Below are 21,405 nucleotides of genomic sequence, written 5' to 3' on the forward strand. Positions count from 1 at the left end.
TGCAGAACTGGGCATACCTACTAATTAATCATCATGTGTCCTGTATGCAGCCATGATTGCATCACGTCAAACTTGAAGAGCATGTTTGAGAATACAGTTTCATGGTTGCATGCTGGCGAATGTCAAGTTTCACGGATAAAACTTCCTTTGAATAAGAGTTTCATGGTATGCATGCAACTGGTCAAGTTTAGCCATGTTTGAGTAAAACTCTCCTTTGAAATAGTCAAGTTTCATCATGTGTCATGGTATGCAGTAAAACTCTCCTTTGATATTAACATGATTGCATCAATGTCAAACGTCAAGTTTAGCCATGTTTGAGTAAAACTCTCCTTTGAATATTAGTCAAGTTTCATGGTATGCATGCAATGTCTGCATCAACGTCAAGTTTAGCCATGTTTGAGTAAAACTCTCCTTTGAATATTAGTATCATGGTATACATGCCATGATTGCATCAACGTCAAACTTGAAGTTCAGCCATGTCTTTGAGTGAAACTCTTCTTTGAAAATATCTTTCTTTCGTGATTTCTTCTCCCTATTGCTAGAATGAGGCCTTGCCGGTCGATCAGATGATGCAGAACCTGCAGCGGGCCGATCTAGAAAGAAAAGGACAGGAATGTTTGTTTAATGACACCTCAGCACATGTTTAACTTAGGAAGGAACATTTTTATTTAATGATGCACTCATCACATTTTAATTATGGTTATATGGCATCGGACATATGGTTAAGAACCACACTGATATTGAGAGAGAAAACCTGCTGTCATCACACCATGGGCTACTCATTCCAATTATCAGCAAGGATTTTTTATATGCAGCATCCCATAGAAAGGATAGTACATAATCACGGCCTTTGTTACACCAGCTGGGGTACACTGGCTGGAACAAGAAATAGCCCACTGGGCCCACTGATGGGGATCGATCCTGGAACTTTTGTGTAGCAGGCAAGCACTTTACCACTGGGCTAGCTCTCTACCACAGAGCTGCATTCCACCCTGTATTATTTGATGTACTTAGATCTCGATTATAGATAAATAACACTGGTGTAGGAAGTGTGTGTGTGTGTGTGTGGGGGGGAGGGGCAGGTGCCCCCCCCACTTTTTAGATAATTTGCTTTATAATATTGTAAAAGTCTGTAAATATAAAAGTGTGCCCCCCCCCCCCCCACACTTTTTGGCACCTTCCTATGCCACTGAATAATTTCAAGTAAGACTTTGATTTTCATGAAAATAAAAAGGAAGTTGTATTTAAAAAATAGCACACGTATTTAACATTTGATACAGGAGATTTCCTGCTTACCATATACCATGATAAAACTCAAGTATGATTATTTATATTTACAATATATTTTGTGATATGGAAAAATATCACTCATCCAGTGAGAATAATCTGTAAAGGCATACTGTCACAGATTTAAGGACCTTATTTCTCTAACAATGGATAAAAATAAATAAAAATTACATTAATTGTTGGAAACCAAATCTAGTTATTGCATCACCGTAACTGAATCATGATGGAGTGAAATCCATGTCAACCCTCTCGGCAATTTCAGTTTTTGAATTATGGACCATTGCCATAATTCAATTAAAAAAAAATATATATATATAATTAATAAATGGAGTATGGTGGTTATGAAGATGGTTGGATAAAGTACATTTAGGGACAAATCAAATTATTTTTGTTCAGGTTATACTTTGTTAGACCATTAAATAAGTCAGTGGTCTGTGACAATATGCCTTTAATACAATTTTAAAATATAGCTAGTAAGGATTAAGTATTAACTAAAGTCTCACTTGGTTTGTCAAACTGATCCGCTAGATTTCGACGAGTATTGCCAGTGATGTTTCCATCACGACCCTAGAACAGACAACAAGTAAAATTTAACAGGATAATTAAAATTGTAGAAACAAAAAAACATAACATTTATACCATTAGATCTACTTATGGAGATAAAAACAGATAGGCGATATGCTAGATGTACATGTACAGTAGCTATGGAGTTTGTTTTAAAATGGAGTTCTTTATACACACCCCAAAAACAACTGACATGTAGGATCTACGTATCCCATTTTTGGGTGTGTGTGAATTCCGTTTTAAAACAAACTGCCGTTTTCAACGCTCTGTTTGGGGGCGCGTTGTCATGATGGAGCACCCAATTGCCGACGCACCACAGTTGAGGTCGCTTGCGCCAAATGTCCTCTCCCTCAGATGCCTCAGCAACTTCCTTGATGGTGATCCAACGATCCTGACGCACAATTCGTCCAATTTCTTCAACATTTTTGAGGGTTGTGATCGTGGAAGGTCGCCCCGACCTCTCGGCATCCTCCAGTGATGTTCTGCCCCTCTTAAAGCGAGAATGCCAGTCAAAATACTGTGCCAGGCTCATTGCTTCGTTGCCGAAGGCTTGCTTAAGCATTTCCAGTGTCTCCATTGCTGATTTCCCAAGTTTGACACAGAATTTGATGTTTGCTCTCTGCTCAAGTTTCAGGTCCATAGTGAAATCGCAAATAAGCAAGTACATGCGGTCACAAAAATGTGCGTAACACAGATCCCGATGTGAATGCGCGATGTCACGTGGCATACTGGATAACGAAAGTCACTGCTCACTCTTGCTGCATGTGCATGGCCATGTGGTGCTCCATTTGTTCACAACAGGAACAGTCTCGGAACTTTTTGGTCGCACCTCGTATGCAAGATATGATCCGGACAAGGATTTACTGTTATGTGCAGTAGACCATGAAAAGTAGGTCACGGTGACCTAGTAATAGTATGTGACACACTGTCATCCTAAGTTGTTCCTAGATGTGAGGTTTGATGGTCCTGTATGCATCTGTATGCAAGATATTGTCTGTACAAGGATTTACTGTTATGTACAGTAGACTGTGAAAAGTAGGTCACAGTGACCTACTAATAGTACGCGACACACATGCCCATCCTAAGTTGTTCCTATATGTGAGGTTTGATGGTCCTGTATGCATCTGTATGGAAGATATAATCTTGACAGAAAAGTTAACAGATAGATGTATGGACGTACAATGCCATACCATAATACGACCCATCATAGACGGGCGTATAAACAGTAATGTCTAATAGATCTACTTATGAAAACCTAGAATCTATTTAATATTGTGCTTACTAAAAACACATACCATAATTTGTAACTGCGGCTTGCTGGTCTGTCTCGGTGAGCTGCTTGTGTGCTGCCGATGCCCCGATTTGGAGTTTGTTTTTTTCTCCGACAAGTCTCCCAAGTTCTTCATCTTCTGTCTCTCCTCCTGCAGCTGTAGCAGGTCCTGCATCTCATTCTGGTTCTGTTTGATGAAGTTCTGCTGCTGCTGTGAGTGTTTCTTCTGTCGCTGCGAATCCTGCTTTCTCTCGCTGTTTTCCCAGATTTTCGTTCGGAAAGAAGATGAAGCATTTTTGCCATCTCCGCTTCCATTTTCTTCTCCTTGTTTTCTAGAAAGCCATTTTCGAAGATTTCTTAAAAAAGAAAGAAGAAGCAAAACACAATTTTAAAATATATATATATATATATATATATATCAGGGAACATGTAATTTTCAACATTTTGATCAGCAAGTTTTCTAGTCAATTAAAAACTGATTAGCAATTAGTTATAACGTCTTAAACTTGCATAGACCGGCCTCGGTGGCATCGTGGTTAGGCCATCGGTCTACACGCTGGTAGGTACTGGGTTCGGATCCCAGTCGAGGCATGGGATTTTTAATCCGGATACCGACTCCAAACCCTGAGTGAGTGCTCCGCAAGGCTCAATGGGTAGGTGTAAACCACTTGCACCGACCAGTGATCCATAACTGGTTCATCAAAGGCCATGGTTTGTGCTATCCTGCCTGTGGGAAGTGCAAATAAAAGATCCCTTGCTGCCAATCGGAAGAGTAGCCCATGTAGTGGTGACAGCGGGTTTCCTCTCAAAATCTGTGTGGTCCTTAACCATATGTCTGACGCCATGTAAATAAAATGTGTTGAGTGCGTTCGTTAAATAAAACATTTCTTTCTTTCTTTCTTTTTAAACTTGCATAGCTAATTGTGAAGCGATATTGAACAAAATGTTCCCTGCACATACAAACATGAGAATCTCAACTTTTGCTTTATCATTAGCTCAGGCTCAAGGTGGAAAAACGGTCTGATGAAATAATTTTCACAAAAAAAAACCCTATGATGTTTACCTCAACCCACCGTTATCTCAAGCCATTTGGTTTGGTCCCTTCAACATTGAGATAATGATATTTGATTTGATTACACACCAGTGTAAGATATTGCTCATGACTTAACAATTACTCAATATCTAACTAGCGTTATATTGGCATGAGCAGACTGGCGTGGTTTTTTAATTTGAATGACGTTTTTCAAATGACGTCACTTTGCATCTCCCTGTAACAAAATAAACTGGGAGCATGACACGTCCCTTTTCAGAATGCTAGAAAACATGAAGTACAAAATTGCTGTTAACGTATCTAACTGTGTTTGTACCAAATAGTGTAATTTAAAAGTGTACCATTACGAAATATGGCCATGAACTGAAATTGCAATAAGATAGGCTGTTATATTTGGGCCTATTGTGTACGAAGCCAAAACGATGTCGCGGCAAGTGTCTATCATCGACCTGCTTCTCTTTTTTATGACCATATGTACAAAATGTCAGCGTCACATTTAGTCCATCCCATTTACTCAGCTTAATCTTTGCTGGTCAGATCAACAATTCAGTTATTATTGTGAATTTCAACACCTCATTAACTGACAATTAATGCAAACTGTACATTGCTGACATCTCGTTGCTCATTGTGACGTCATTTAAGTTTAAGTGTGACGTAGATCACGTGCTGACATTTGCTTACTTCTGCGTTACGGCTTGTTTGCAGTTAGTTTGCAACAGACCTTGCTTTTTAAGGTGCGCGGGTGCGATCGCGCTCGTAATTTCAATCTGATGAGTGTGAAAAACAGCCAACGTTACACTCAACAAACGGTGCACATAAAATAGATGGGTATATTTATTTCCACTGTTTACAAAAATCTACAGTTTTCACAGCTCATTTTATTAAAACAATAAAAATTAAATACATGGCAGTGGCTTCCATGCAGTCATTAAACTGGTATTTCTCTTTGTTGAACAAATCAGGAAATACTGGTATAATAGACAATTTTGTAGACGTACCAGTCAAAATACAATCGGAGCTACATTGCCTATTTTATTTATTTTGGAGAGTGATTTTTCACTCGCCTTAGCATATTGAGGTGTGCGATTTTCCACTCGCCTATAATTTTCAAAAGCCAAGGACTATTGCAATAAATAAAATATTAAACTAACATGCCTGTTTTTATGAAACTTGTGAACAACACTCGCTTTCGCTCATCAGATACCAAAACTAATCCTTCGTTTTATAAAAATGGTATGACAGGCTAGCTCATTTAGTATTCTATATGTATTACAGCTCTCAAAATAAGTTGTAAGTCACCGGACAGGTCTGGTATCGGTTACAACTTCTTACTTCGTTTGTGACAAAGTTTTAGTTCTCAGTGCACGCTTTTCAAGTAAGGGCCATAAGCTGCAACATGCTTAGAAGCTTTTTATAAAGCAGTCAAAACTTAAAAACTCTAGATACCAAATAAAAAAGTAAGTAAATTGAAAAATATACCCACTCCCCCCCTCTCAAACCACCCCCCACCAAAAAAACAAAACAAAAACTTTCTTTCAAATGATGTATCTTATAAAGCAATATATATATTTTTTTGCACAGCTCTTACTTGACGAACGGGATGACCATGAAGAAGTTGTTAGGATTCATGCCAAGCAATGTCTTTGATGTCTGGTCTCTCTTGTGCACTGGCAAGGCATTTATTGGAAACCACTGCAGGCCCTGAAAGACAAGTAAACAAATGTTTGTTTAACAACACCTCAACACATGTTAAACTCTGGCTATTACTCTGTATTAGGTGTCTAACAAATGGTAATTGTGACACCTGGTGTAGAAAGTGAGAGGAGAAACCTGCTGCCACCATACAGTTTACTCCTATACCTATCAGGGTCCGGGACGTAGCCCAGTGGTACAGCGCTCGCTCGATGCGCAGTCGGTCTAGGATCGATCCCCGTCGGTGGGCCCATTGGGCTATTTCTCGTTCCAGCCAGTGCACCACGACTGGTATATCAAAGGCCGTGGTATGTACTACCCTGTCTATGGGATGATGCATATAAAAGATCCCTTGCTGCTAATTGAAAAGAGTAGCTCATGAAGTGGCGACAGCGGGTTTCCTCTCAATATCTGTGTGGTCTGACGCCATATAACTGAGTGCGTGCCTATATATAACAAAGTTTGTTTTGTTTGTATCGGCTAATGTCAAACATTTGGTAATATGTAGTCATCAGAGGAAACCCGCTACATTTTTCCTAATTCAGCAAGGGATCTTTTATATACACATTACCACAGACAGGAAAACACATACCATGGCCTTTGACCAGTTATGGTGCACTGGTTGGAATGAGAAAAAGCCAATCAGTGGAATGGATCCACCTAGGTGGTTCGATCTGCGACGCAAGCAACTGAACAGAGCACTCGACCGACTGAGCTAAATTCCGCCCCTATTAACAATTGGTCTTTCATATAAGCACATTTCCAGACATGATAAATACACTATGGTCTTCATATACCAGCTGTGGAGCACTAAATTGGAATGAAGGTAAGTAAAATAAGTCCACTGAGAGGAATTGATCCTATGACACAGTGTACCTCAAACGAGTGACGCCCTGCTCCTGACTCTGAGAGACAGCACCAAACCCAGATCAATGGCAATTTAAAAACATATGCTAGCATTTTAACACCTCCCTCTCCACTATTGATAATGGTGAATCCTCCATTAGCGAGACAAATTCAGCCAAATATAGACTCATTAAAACTAAACATTTAACATGTTAATGAAAATATTTTTGTACGCGAGTTTATTATGATATATATATTCTGATTGGTAAATGACAGCGTTTAAAGTGACCAACAAAATACCTTTACTTATGGGCTGTGTTTGTAACTGAAGCTGTGAAACAAATAAAGCTTTTTGAAAATAGTACCACCCCCCCCCCCCCCCCCTGCAAAACCTTAAACAAAACCCTCCAAAAGTTTTTAAAAAATAGTACGGCCCCCAAACCTTGATTTCTTTGCGAGTCTGTGGCTGGAAGTGTGTGTCTAGTGTGACACCGGGAATGATGTACAGTCGAGTGAGCTGGTCGTTGAGCTGATTCTCAATGAAGTCGCTCTTGTTGATCAAGCTGGCCACATCCAGCCCTGTCTCCTCCAACACCTGCAGGAATACACACACCGTATAACAGCAAAATATACCACATGTACATTGACACCTGTCTAAACCAAACCTGGAAACCTGTCACATCCAGCCCCGTCTCCTCCGACACCTGCAGGAATACACACACCATATAACAGCAAAATATACCACATGTACAGTGACACCTGTCTAAACCAAACCTGGAAACCTGTCACATCCAGCCCGTCTCCTCAACACCTGTGGGAATACACACACTGTATAACAGCAAAATATACCACATGTACAGTGACACCTGTCTAAACCAAACCTGGAAACCTGTCACATCCAGCCCCGTCTCCTCCAACACCTGCAGGAATACACACATCGTATAACAGCAAAATATACCACATGTACAGTGACACCTGTCTAAACCAAACATGGAAACCTGTCTAAACCAAACATGGAAACCTGTCACATCCAGCCCTGTCTCCTCCAACACCTGCAGGAATACACACACCATATAACAGCAAACTATACCGCATGTACAGTGACACCTGTCTAAACCAAACATGGAAACCTGTCTAAACCAAACATGGAAACCTGTCTATACCAAACATGGAAACCTGTCACATCCAGCCCTGTCTCCTCCAACACCTGCAGGAATACACACAAAATATAACAGCAAAATATACCACATGTACAGTGACACCTGTCTAAACCAAACATGGAAACCTGTCTAAACCAAACATGGAAACCGGTCACATCCAGCCCTGTCTCCTCCAACACCTGCAGGAATACACACATCGTATAACAGCAAAATATACCGCATGTACAGTGACACCTGTCTAAACCAAACATGGAAACCTGTCTAAACCAAACATGGAAACCTGTCACATCCAGCCCTGTCTCCTCCAACACCTGCAGGAATACACACACCATATAACAGCAAAATATACCACATGTACAGTGACACCTGTCTAAACCAAACCTGTCACATCCAGCCCCGTCTGCTCCAACACCTGCAGGAATACACACACCGTATGACAGCAAAATATACCACATGTACAGTGACACCTGTCTAAACCAAACCTGGAAACCTGTCTCCTCCAACACCTGCAGGATTACACACACTGTATGACAGCAAAATATACCACATGTACAGTGACACCTGTCTAAACCAAACATGGAAACCTGCCACAAACGGCCGAGTTTCATGGTCCAGCATTTTCTAAATTCTAAAACGTGAACCTCTAAACACCGGATCCTGTCTAAATCAGATAAATATTATGTCCCTGACATGTTCTGGTTTAGACAGGTTTCGTTGTAAATGCGTTTTCACCTATATTCATTTCTTGCTCTAGCCAGTGCATCACGACTGGTATATCAAAGGCTGTGGTATGTACTAAGAAGTCTGTGGAATGGTGCATATAAAAAATACTTTGCTGCTAATCGGAAAGAGTAGCCCATGAAGTGGTGGAAACGGGTTTCCTCTCTCAATATCTGTGTGGTCCTTAACCACATGTCCGATGCCATAAAGCCGTAAATAAAATGTGTTGAGTGTGTCGTTAAATAAAATATTTCCTTCCTTCCTTCGCACAGATAGAATAGTACATGTATATATGTACCACAGCCTTTGTTGTAAACACAAGTTGTGGAGGACTGGCTGGAACAAGATATAGCCTAGTGGGATATCAAAAACATAGGTATAGGTAAATTCGTAATAAATTTTTAAGCAAAATAATATAATTGTAAATCTATACAACATACCTCCCGAATGGCACAGCAAAGTGGAGTCTCTTCTGCATTGACCTTGCCCTTTGGAAATCCCCAACTCGACTTTGTCCAAAAGCCTTGGGCCAACAAGCACTAGCAAAAGAATTAATGCAAAATAATGTAACACAAAGTAAAAAAAAGTAAAGTTTGTTTTATTTAATGACGCAACTAGAGCACATTGATTTTTTATCTTATCATAGGCTATTGGATGTTAAACACATGGTCATTCTGACACTGATTTTAGAGGAAACCCGCTGTTGCCACATAGACTACTCTTTTATGACAGGCAGCAAGGGATCTTTTATTTGCACTTCCCACAGGCAGAATAGCACAAACCATGGCCTTTGTTGAACCAGTTATGGATCACTGGTCAGTGCAAGTGGTTTACACCTACCCACTGAGCCTTGCACTCACTCAGGGTTCGTATATCTGGATTAAAAATCCCATGCCTCGACTGGGATCTGAACCCAGTACCTACCAACCTGTAGACCGATAGCCTAACCATGATGCCACCGAGGCTGCTATAAATAATGTAACACATTCAGGTACACGTGTACAATGTACATTCAGGCATGAAATCTGAATTATCTGCAAGTGATGAGTATCTTTAATATTAATAATAAATTTGCTAAAAGATTAATTTGAGAATTAGCATATGACGAGCCTCTAATACGATGTGTTTTATTTGGCAAAGATGAACAGAATTTGGTAAACAATTTGTTTTTAATTTGGCATATTGCTAACAATATCTTGTTTTCAGCTTAAACCCTGCATTACATAACTGTGTCATATACACGTGTATCCTTTGCAAGTAAAAGAATTTGGTAAAATAATCATGAATCTCCAGTTATGGATGATACCTGACTCTGAGGGGGAAAAAAAAATCAGTGGTACTTGCATATATAGGTAAAGAGAGAATACTATAAACAGAAGAACGTAACATGTCAGACCTTGCTTTTTAAGATGCACGGGTGCGATTGCACTCGTACAGCACACATAATTTTAATCTGATGAGTGTGAAAAACAGTGCACGTAAAATAGATGGGTATATTTATTTTCACTGTTTACAAAAATCTTCAGTTTTCATAGCTCATTTAGCTGATAGGAAGGTCCTTTTATTAAAACAATAAAAATTAAAAACATGGCAGTGACTTCCATGCAGTCGTTAAACTGGTATTTCTCTTTGTTGAACAAATCGGGAAATACTGGTTTAATAGACATTTTTGTAGACGTACCACTACTACCAGTCAAAATCCAATAGGAGCTACACTGCCTATTTTAATTATTTTGGAGTGATTTTTCACTCACTGTAGGATATTGAGGTGTGCGATTTTCCACTCGCCTATAACTTTTAAAAACCAAGGACTGACATGTGCATGTACAAATGTATGTACATAAATTACAGGTACAAGTAGAAAAGAAGAATAAATCGATTTCTCTTACCCGACCAAAAACTGGGGTTCATTGTAGCTAATAGTAATAAATAAGTTAGTGGTAAAAATATTATGATAGTCACTTTATAAAAATATCAAGCTGTAACGTTTGTTTAATATGGCTATTAGTATTAATAAATTGTTTTATTGTATGTAAATTATTTTCTTGCATGCAAAATATTTTCTTGTTTGGAAATTATTTATAGATGTAAAACCTTGTATACATGTACATACATACACATGTAGTTCATCTCTGGGTCGAGAATAATTGAAATTATTTTCCTGTATGTAAATTAATTTCTAAAGGTAAAACCGTGTATACATGTACGTACATATTTCATCTCTGGGTCGAGAATAATTGCACCGTATGTTGGAACACTCATCTTGTATGCTCGCCACTCTTCAAACCGTTTCTCTACTTCACCCACATATTCCGTCAAAAACGGAATGTGATGAAAGACTAACCAAGCTAAGGAAACCAGAAATACACTTCTCTGAACAAAAGTTCTACATATGATGTCTCAGCTTTTTTTTGATGACGCACAATTATTATTTAAAGATAAAGCTCCAAAACCCAAACCGCACGATACCATAAAACATTAATGTATGTTTTGTTTAATGACACCACTAGAGCACATTGATTTATTAATCTTTGCCTATTTGGATGTCAAACATTTGGTAATTTTTACATATAGTCTTAAAAGGGAAAACTCGCTATATTTTTCCATTAGTAGCAATTGATCTTTTATATGCACCATCCCACAGACAGGATAGCACCTACCGGCTTTTGATATACCACATTACCAGTCATGATGCATTGGCTGGAACGTGAAATAGCCCAATGGGCCTACTGATGGGGATCGAGCCTAGACTGATTGCACATCAAGCATGTGCTTTACCACTGGGCTACGTCCCACCCACCATAATACCTGTACATTGAATCATGTATACTCAGACAATTAAAAAATACAAGATATTATAAACACATAACATAAGAAAAGGATACTCTGGACGGAGAAATCTCTTAAGCTGACTGTACGGAGCTCCACATCTTCAGCACAGTAGAAATCTAGATAGAACCAATGTGCCAACTCAATTTGGAAAAATATACGGATCAAGTCTTGGCGCTCTTCTTCTGGAATGTTGATAATGAATCGACTATAAATAAAAAATCAAAAGATGGAAAAAAAGTGAGAAAATCACTCAACATGAATACAAACTTTTACAATGAAACGGGGTGCAAAACAAATCAATGGCTTTTGTTAAATACAGTTGTAACTGACTGGAGTTTCATCACGATGACTTGTTTTGATCAGAATATAAATTTTTTTGCCTTGAAATGATAATCCTTGATGCTTCATGTTTTCAAGATTTATATAAATCTTGATGCACACTAGTGTAAGGTCTATAGTCGATGAAAGTCACTTTTTGCACAATTGTTTTGGCTTTCTGCACAATAAATATGATGTATATATCAACAGTAACAGAGCTAGCTCTGTGTTAGCAGAAAATTTTGCCAAATTATGCATTAAACTTCAAAAATTGCAAAACCTGTTATTTTGTAACAAAATATCAATTATTACATTCAATTAATTTGCCAAATTAAAATAAAATTCACCAATTGTTTTTGAAATTCGCCAATGGCGAACAAGAAATAGCTCAATGGGCCAATCGATGGAGATCGATCCTAGACCAACTTGAACCTCGATCCTAGACCAACTTGAACCTCGCATCATGATCAGACAGGCAGTTTACCACTGGCCCTCGTGTGAAATAAATTGTTATGAGGCAGAGCGAACAGCTAAGCAAAAAGTATCAAGTAACATTTTGCTCAGCTGTTACAGTGTTAGCTCTCGTGTGCAGTCGGCTTTTTACTGCTAAATAACTTTAAAGGTCTACATTTACAAAAACATAATTCACTATTGTTTGGTATCTACGTATACTTTTTACAATATATATGAAGTATCAATAAAATAAATTTAATTTTTTTTACCTGTTTTTAATATATTCGCAATAAAAAGTTGCGTTTTTCCCCCCAACGCTTGCTAAAAAGCCTCTGAACTCTAAGAGTCAAGTCACGTGACCCCGTGACAGGCTAACCGGCATAACATGAACGTGTGATTCGCAGCCTTTCGGTCATTTTACATGGAAGTAGAACATGTGTATTTTTAAAACGCGAAAATTTTATTCTATTGAATTGAATTGTATGTTTGGAATATTATTTTGAAGATATCTTTCAAATGTGAAACATGGTGAACCATTGCTCGGTGTATGGATGTACAAAAGCTGCAGTTAAAGGCAAAAGAAGTTTGCTTATTTTTCTGAAAGACAAACTGACATTGTTTGCATAAAAGCAGTTCTTAAACCAAACATGTGCGTATTGGAAAGGACTGTCAAGATGGGATTTGATTTGCAGTGACCACTTCCCACCTGGGGATTACGACAATTATCTAAGATGGTCAATGGGAATGGCCCCAAACCTTTTGTTAAAGAACTTGTCTGTTCCAAGCCTGTATCCCCCCTGTTCAGCCTATTTGCAGCCCGGAGCCCGAATGTCGCCCGGAGACAAAAACAAAGCCTGAATGTTAATGCGGAGGTGTACATTGTTCATATTTGGCACAAAGATACGCCTCAATACGATGTATTTATATATGTTAAAAAAACAAATGTAGGAAAAATATTTTTAAAAAAGAAATACACAATACACCTCCTGCTTTCTCTTGACTAAAGGTTGACAGGTCTGGATAAGAATGAGCTATTTTCCGAAGAATCATTACATGCTGTCGCCATGCTAACCTACTAATGAATGAGTGGAATTTACCTGATGCTACATCACAGGTCAGATGCAGGTCAAATCGACTGCATCAGTGTCCCCCCCCCCCCCTCTCCAACCCCCGAGCGTTTTAAAAAAAGTCGCTTTATTAATAATTGGGGTGGTATTTTTGTTTTTTATGGCTAATAATGTAATCTTTATGGTTTTTTTTTTTATATACTGTGTATTAATAATGTGCCATAATTGTGGACCTTTAAACCCTGACTCTGTGACAGTCACTCGCCTCACTGTGACTGTCACTTACTGTGACTGCAGTCTACGAGAATGATGATATCGACGAATATCGTGAACTATAAACAAACTACTTTACTTACCTGCATAAGTCATCCAAAACATACTTTGGAATAACATAATCCATACCTATAATAATGAAATATAGAGTAATGAAGATGACAAACACATTAAAATAATTTTAATAAAACACTTTTATTTTTCGCCACCGGAACCGGAACCGGAAACAAAGCAAAACGAAGTATTGATAATAAATACAAAGCTTGTTTTTCCGTGCTGAAACACTCACTTGGATGTAACAAATATTAGCTCGAAATAAAAACCTCGTCCATAAGACTAAAGAGCGCCAAGTTACAGACTTACACAAGATTGTGTCGAACTCAGCGCTACATTACAGACTTACACAAGATTGTGTCGAAATCAGCGCTACATTATTAAATATAGTAAGTAAGGTTCACAGATGATCCCAGTATTAGCTTCAAGCATGAAGGAGGTGGGGGTTTTTTTTTGTACTGTTTAATCTGGATTCGTAAAGCCAATATATTGACTTCTCTCACTAACTATACTTAAATACATCAAATTAATGTTCAAGCAAATGTTCATGGGTACCCACTAAGCTATATATCGGGGTTGCTTATCCAGCATAATGGTTAATGCATACAGTGTTGTTAGTAAGGGCCATTCAAATATCACATAAAATTAGCTTTGTCAAAATTAGACTCTTACCCCCCCCCCCCCCCCCGTTATGTTTCGTAATGTTAAACCATACACCCGCAAAATATTACTTAAAATTGGGTGACACTCTAACCCTCTTCATAAACAAATCAAGTGACAAACAATGCACATATATACATGGTGGATATAATAATATGATGACAAACAGTTTGTTTTATTTAAGGACACCACTAGAGCACAATAATTAATTAATCATTGGCTATTGGATGTCATACATTTGGTAATTCTGACATGTAGTCATCAGAGGAAACCCACTACATTTTTCCATTTGCAGTAAAGGATCTTTTATATGCACTTTCCCACAGACAGGATAGCACATACCACGGCCTTTGACCAGTTGTGGTGCACTGGTTAGAAAGAAAGAAAAACACCACAAAATCAGTTGAATGGATCCATGGCACCCAGGTGGTTCCAAATATGATGACAATGTCAGACACCATTTATTGTGAAGTGATGTTTTATGATCAGGTAAAGTCTGGATACGCATTTCAGCTTGATTTATAATCTACCGGTAGACGTATATATATATATATATATATATATATATATATATATATATATATAGATATAAGTTCTATATATATATATATATATATATATATATATATATATATATACGTCTACCGGTAGCTCCATTACACGTTGTTGCCATCACATAGAACTTTTATAAGAGAGAGAGACCCCCCCCCCCAATCCCGCAAAACCCCACCCCCCCAACATTTCAGTAAAAAAAACCCCCAAAACCATATATAAATTATCTAACGCTGTTCACTCGCTCGATGCGCGGTCGGTCTGGGATCGATCCCCGTCGGTGGGCCATTGGGCTATTTCTCGTTCCAGCCAGTGCACCACGGCTGGTATATCAAAGATCGTGGTATGTACTACCAGGTCTGTGGGATGGTGCATATAAAAGATCCCTTGCTGCTAATCGAAAAGAGTATCCCATGAAGTGGCGACAGCGGGTTTCCTCTCTCAATATTTGTGTGGTCCTTAACCATAATATGTCTAACGCCATATAAACATAAATAAAATGTGTTGAGTGCATCGTTAAATAAATTAAAGTAAAGTTTGTTTTATTTAACGACACCACTAGAGCATATTGATTTTTTATCTTATCATCGGCTATTGGATGTCAAACATATGCTCATTCTGACACTGTTTTTTTTTAGAGGAAACCCGCTGTCGCCACATAGGCTACTCTTTTACAACAGGCAGAAAGGGATCTTTTATTTGCACTTACAGGCAGGATAGCACAAACCATGGCCTTTGTTGAACCAGTTATGGATCACTGGTCGGTGCAAGTGGTTTACACCTACCCATTGAGCCTTGCGGAGCACTCACTCAAGGTTTGGAGTCTATATCTGGATTAAAAATCCCATGCCTCGACTGGGATCCGAACCCAATACCTACCAGCCTGTAGACCGATGGCCTAACCACGACGCCACCGAGGCCGGTGCGTTGTTAAATAAAACATGTCCTTCCTTTCCTTCCTGTGAATACAAAATATAAGCAATAATTCTATCACACCCATATTTAGCATACTACCTTGCGATATTTTGTTTCCTTGGTGTGCAAACACAAACGAAATATGAATCCTACAGTAAAATAGTGTAGTAAATAACTTCATTACCAATGATGTCTACCTATTTAATTACATGTTATGTTGGATAAAGTTTGATTTCAAATCGTGTAATAATTCCCGGGACAGTATAAGGGGCCCGTGTCTAAACTCAGTCTTTAATGACGTCACACGTATACAATTTGTATGGCGTTATCATGGCATTATTGTCTCAGACTCTATTAGAGTCTTGAGTCTAGACTCTAAAAGTTTTATAAGCACCAGGCCATGTCTATCAAATATATTGAAGCTTATAATTAGTTCGTTTGCTGCATAAGTACGCAAATGCTTCAGTGGTTGGAGTTTAGGCCTCTCTATATTTTTAACACTGACAGGAAATAAAAATATTATTACCTTCGAGGCCAGACCACCACATGTGTATCAATGTTTTTGGGTTTGGCATTGGAATAAACCAATTTGCCTGAAATCTTTGGCTTTTTCTTTTATTCATTCTAAGTGAACCGGGACTATTAGATAGACTTTGAACCCACACACCCTTTAAAATGATCAGGACTCTTGCCAGTGTGGGGAACATTCGTTCTTTAGTAGTGTTACGTGGGGCTTTTAATGTGGATGTGACGAAATGTTCCGTCCTAGGGTGCTGTGTTTCTGTGCGGAATGTCAGGGCACGACGTAGACGTCTTCTGCCAGTGATAGCCGAGCAGCTGGACACCCCACGACGTCGACGACCGCGTGACGTGTTGGACGAAACGGAGATTGATTATCATCATGATGGGGTTATGGAACGAATTGAAACGGGAGTAAATTATTACGACGAAGAAGACTTTGAGCAGAAGAGAAGGTACATCGAATTAGGGATTGAGAGAGAGAGAGAGAGAGAGAGAGAGAGAGAGAGAGAGAGAGAGAGAGAGAGAGAGAGAGAGAGAGAGAGAGAGAGAGAGAGAGACAGACAGACAGACAGACAAGAGAGAGGGGCCGACACACTTTGTCAGAAAAGTGTTTTTTTATATACACTTTTCCAGCAGACAGGATTAGGGATTGAGAGAGAGAGAGAGAGAGAGAGAGAGAGAGAGAGAGAGAGAGAGAGAGAGAGAGAGAGAGAGAGAGAGAGAGAGAGAGAGAGAGAGAGAGAGAGACAGACAGACAGACAAGAGAGAGGGGCCGACACACTTTGTCAGAAAAGTGTTTTTTTATATACACTTTTCCAGCAGACAGGATTAGGGATTGAGAGAGAGAGAGAGAGAGAGAGAGAGAGAGAGAGAGAGAGAGAGAGAGAGAGACGGAGGGAGGGAGGGACGGACGGAGGGAGGGACGGACATGGTTGGTTCCAGGATTTTATGTGGATGGGAGTCAGGACTTGAATGACTGAAATATTCTTGGGAAGAGGCGATTGATGGTGGTCCTATCTTTGGGGCCGCTAGATTTATGAAACTGCTGATACGTGTGCTATTAATTGCCCCGACCTTGAGACGTAATTAAAGATACAAAACAAATGTTGACTAAAAATCTGTAGTCTGGTCTTGTTTCGATAGAAATCAATTCAGATATGCATACACGAATCGGCCAATGAGTTAATTTTGTGTGTGCGCACACACGCATACACATACAGACACGTGTATACATAATTACGAAACTAAAAATGCCCCAAACTAATAACACACTTTATTTATTATTATTATTATTATTTTGTAGGAAAACACTGGCGAAAAAGATGTTCATCAAACAAAAGATATTAGAAAAGAAGTTCTTCAAACAACCAGCAGAACCTAACATCCTGTCTTGGAATACAAAAGAGCAGATCCGTCTGCTGAACAGAAAAGATCCAGACGAATGGACCGTGGATAGACTGGCCGACAGCTTCCCTGTATCCAGAGACAGCATTATACGAATCCTCAAATCGACTTACCGACCCACGACTGATGCTGAAATAGCCAAACACGACCAGCGTGCTCGGAATCATTTTCTTGCCTTCAAATCTGCTCTTGATGATGAACAAATAGCATTTCATGATCACGTGATGAGTAAGATGAAGATGGAAGCAGGTTCGTTATTGAATGATGCTGGCAAACAGTCTGAACGTTCTCTAGTACAGGTGGACAAGATTGGCATGTTTGAAGCAATAGTGAAGGACATTCCTGTGAAATATGGACAATCTGTCAAAGGACTAGAGAATAACAGCTTTTCAAAGAAAAATAAAGGTAATCATGAAAGAAATATCCACCAAAACACGAAATTGTCTTTTGGCAGTGATCGGACAAGTGGAAAAACTAGTAGATCCATGGCAGCAGACGATAAACGTTTGATTTCACAAAGATGGCGGCAGAATGAAGCGTCTTCAGAAGAAGATACAAAAGCAAGATTTAAACGAACTGATGTAGCTATGTCTCGTGCTGCAGCAGATACAAATGCTGTTCATAAAATAAACTGGAATCGCTCTCTTACTCCAAAATACGGCGAGGTTGAGGGAAATTCAGAATCGAGGTATCATCGAGATGTTGCTCATAATAGATCAATGGCGACACGTGATGGGAAATATTCAAAGACCCGTTTGACGAAGGAACATGAAAGCAACGATAGTTTGGAAAATGATCGTGTAGTATATGATGACAATGGCGAATTTTTGTACAGAATTCCTTGACTCTATATTAGATTGTCTGTGTGGTCCTTAACCATATGTCTGACGCCATATAGTCGTAAATAAAATGTGTTGAGTGCGTCGTTAAATAAAACATTTCTTTCTATATTAGATTGTCTTCACCCACCCGTCCTGTGTTACAGCTAAAATAAAGTTCTGAAATATAGTTTATTTTGTTATTTAAAAATCAGGCAGACCAAAAACAAATAGTATTTTACAAGGAGCCATTTGTTTTTGTTTCATATAAGAAGATATAGAGCAACAGTTAAAGGGACAACCTCGAATGTATTTAAAACGGTTAACTATTACAGCTTTTATAATAGATAAAATGTTCCTGCTGAGAACAACATAAAGGTAACACGGAAATAGGGTCTTCTACTTAAACAACAAAACAAACAAACAGCTTTTTACATTAAATCGAGTCAGTTGGAACATTGTTGTCAAAACCGTATCTAACGGGCAGAGAAGCTTGCCGCTACGGGTCATTGGCCGCGGGACGAGTGACCCGCCAGCACATTTAACTGTTTGAAATGAAATGAAATGTTAGAAATATTTGAACATCTGAAGAAAAAAAAAAATTCTCGGGGAAGCTTGTAGTTAGGCAATCTATGCCAAAATATATGGTGTACCCATCACAAATTGCAAACGTAATTAAATTAAACAGTTCAGAATTTAGTCAGGAATAATATAATAAACATGTAGAAAACTATAATTAGCGGAACAGGTAATAATTTGTCTTTAAAGTTAGGGTAGTGTGAGCACTGACGTCATTAATATTAGATGTCCATATTTTTGAAAAACATACTTCCCAGGGCATTTTGTGCATAATTTGAGGAGGCCGATTTAAAAAAATAAATTACAAGCTGATATTTCTATTAATTATCTTTGCAAATTCAAGATGGCCGCCACACTATTATACTAAAACATAAAATTTAATGTCTAGGCTTCTAAGTGAGGTGCATTCATAGTATTAATAATTATTCCTATGTTGGCTCCGAATCCCCCCTAACAAGTTCGGACTCTCAAATTGCCATCGCACCGACAGTGTCTCCCCCCCCCCCCCCCCCAATTTAATATACTGCGAGTCCTGCCGGTAGTATACCGTTAAGTGCCTTTTTTAATATGTGCATCATAACCACGCAGAGGAGCGTTCGCCTGATGGGCAATCGATATAGGATCGATTCCCATCGGTGGGCCCATTGGACTATTCCTCGTTCCAGCCAGTGCTTCACAACTGGTGTAGCAAAGACCGTGGTATCTACTATCCTGCCTGTAAGCTGGTGCATATAATGATTGAACATGTATCATCACTGTACAGCAGTGATTCAAGGCTCCCCAACCTTAACATTGTTTGCTTGATCTGGGGATAATAAATATTTAAAACAAAAGAAAAAAAGAAAAGAAAAAGAGATGGTGCATATAAAAGATCCCTTGCTGCTAATCGAAAAGAGTAGCTCATGAAGTGGCGACAGCGGGTTTCCTCTCAGTATCTGTGTGGTCCGTAACCTTATGTCCGACGCCATTTAACCGTAAATAAAATGTGCTGAGTGCGTCGTTAAATAAACCATTTCCTTTTATAACTACGCTCACTGTTGGGGACACTTAAAAAACATTTGTTAAGGAGATAAAAATATGGCATGAAAGCACAAAAGACGAAGTCTTCAGAGAAAACCCGATAAAAAAAATTCTGTTAGCAACATGGGTCCTTAAATCCGCCTAGCGATATATAGAGGGAGGCATGCCCCCAGCATCACTTCTTTCTCCAGCCCCCCCCCGCAAAGGACAAGACGGCAAATACATTGGCTTTAGATATGACACTGGTTGGGGCGGGAGAAAATCCCAATTAGTCCGCCGAGAAGATTCGAATTCTGTCCTTGGACCCAAGCACCTCAGGTGAGCGCTCTACCGACTGAGCCAGATCCCGAAGCTTGATCCGCCGAACTTGATCGGCCAATTTTTTATCATCTCACGTCTGCTAAACTGCTCCACCACCATCACCACATGTTTTCAAGTGACACTTCTCAATCAAATATGCACGGATAAATATCTCTGTGGAGCGTTATTATGTGTGTAAATAAGTCGTGCATGACACTGCATTATGAATATTACTAATAGTCTCGCTGCTCATTCCCAGCCTCTTAGTGTCAATGAGTCATAAATCATCCGAGGGTGGAGGTGGGGGTAGGGATGCGGCGTTGGAGGATTTAATACAAGTAGTATGCAGCCTTTCGTTTTAAAGGCTCTGTCCTGAGTTTAGTTTGTAGCCACTGTAAGATGTTTCCGACTAACAAAGAAAGAAATGTTTTATTTAACGACGCACTCAACACATTTTATTTACGGTTATATGGCGTCAGACATATGGTTAAGGACCACACAGAGTTTGAGAGAAAACCCACTGTCGCCACTATATGGGCTACTCTTTCCGATTAGCAGCATGGGATCTTTTATTTGCGCTTCCCACAGGCAGGATAGCACAAACCATGGCCTTTGTTGAACCAGTTATGGATCACTGGTCGGTGCAAGTGGTTTACACCTACCCATTGAGCCTTGCGGAGCACTCACTCGGGGTTTGGAGTCGGTATCTGGATTAAAAGTCCCATGCCTCGACTGGGATCCGAACCCAGTACCTACCAGCCTGTATACCGATGGCCTAACCACGACGCCACCGAGGCCGGTACCCGACTAACAAAGTCTTTTAGGCAACTACAATTGCGTATTAATAAATACATTTGTTTTTATTTAAAATATCGGGCGGGACATAGCTCGATCGATCTAGGATCGATTCCCGTCGGTGGGCCCATTGGACTATTTCTCGTTCCAGCCAGTGCTCCACAACTTGTGTAACAAAAGCCGTGGTATGTACTATCCTATCTGTGCGATGGTGCATATAAAAGATCCCTTGCTGCTAATCGAAAAGAGTAGC

The 21,405-nt window shown here is 39.3% G+C and overlaps 2 protein-coding genes across 2 annotated transcripts; one reads left to right on the forward strand and one right to left on the reverse strand.

Moving 5' to 3' along the window:
- Positions 1 to 280: 280 nt before the first annotated feature.
- LOC121377256 (m7GpppN-mRNA hydrolase-like) lies at positions 281 to 13,746 on the reverse strand. The gene is made up of 9 exons (XM_041505180.1): positions 13,617 to 13,746; positions 11,476 to 11,627; positions 10,802 to 10,929; positions 9,031 to 9,129; positions 7,153 to 7,305; positions 5,761 to 5,873; positions 3,147 to 3,477; positions 1,791 to 1,854; positions 281 to 593 (listed from the first exon to the last, which is right to left on the reverse strand). Exons 1-9 carry the CDS (start codon positions 13,658 to 13,660, stop codon positions 427 to 429), a joined length of 1,251 nt encoding a protein of 416 aa, XP_041361114.1. The 5' UTR covers positions 13,661 to 13,746; the 3' UTR covers positions 281 to 426.
- A 2,495-nt stretch (positions 13,747 to 16,241) lies between these two features.
- LOC121377263 lies at positions 16,242 to 18,648 on the forward strand. The gene is made up of 2 exons (XM_041505193.1): positions 16,242 to 16,688; positions 17,540 to 18,648. The coding sequence occupies exons 1-2, from the start codon at positions 16,390 to 16,392 to the stop codon at positions 18,483 to 18,485; spliced, it is 1,245 nt and encodes a 414-aa protein (XP_041361127.1). The 5' UTR covers positions 16,242 to 16,389; the 3' UTR covers positions 18,486 to 18,648.
- Positions 18,649 to 21,405: the final 2,757 nt, after the last annotated feature.

The sequence above is a fragment of the Gigantopelta aegis genome, chromosome 2, assembly GCF_016097555.1.
Source record: "Gigantopelta aegis isolate Gae_Host chromosome 2, Gae_host_genome, whole genome shotgun sequence".
Taxonomy (NCBI): domain Eukaryota; kingdom Metazoa; phylum Mollusca; class Gastropoda; order Neomphalida; family Peltospiridae; genus Gigantopelta; species Gigantopelta aegis.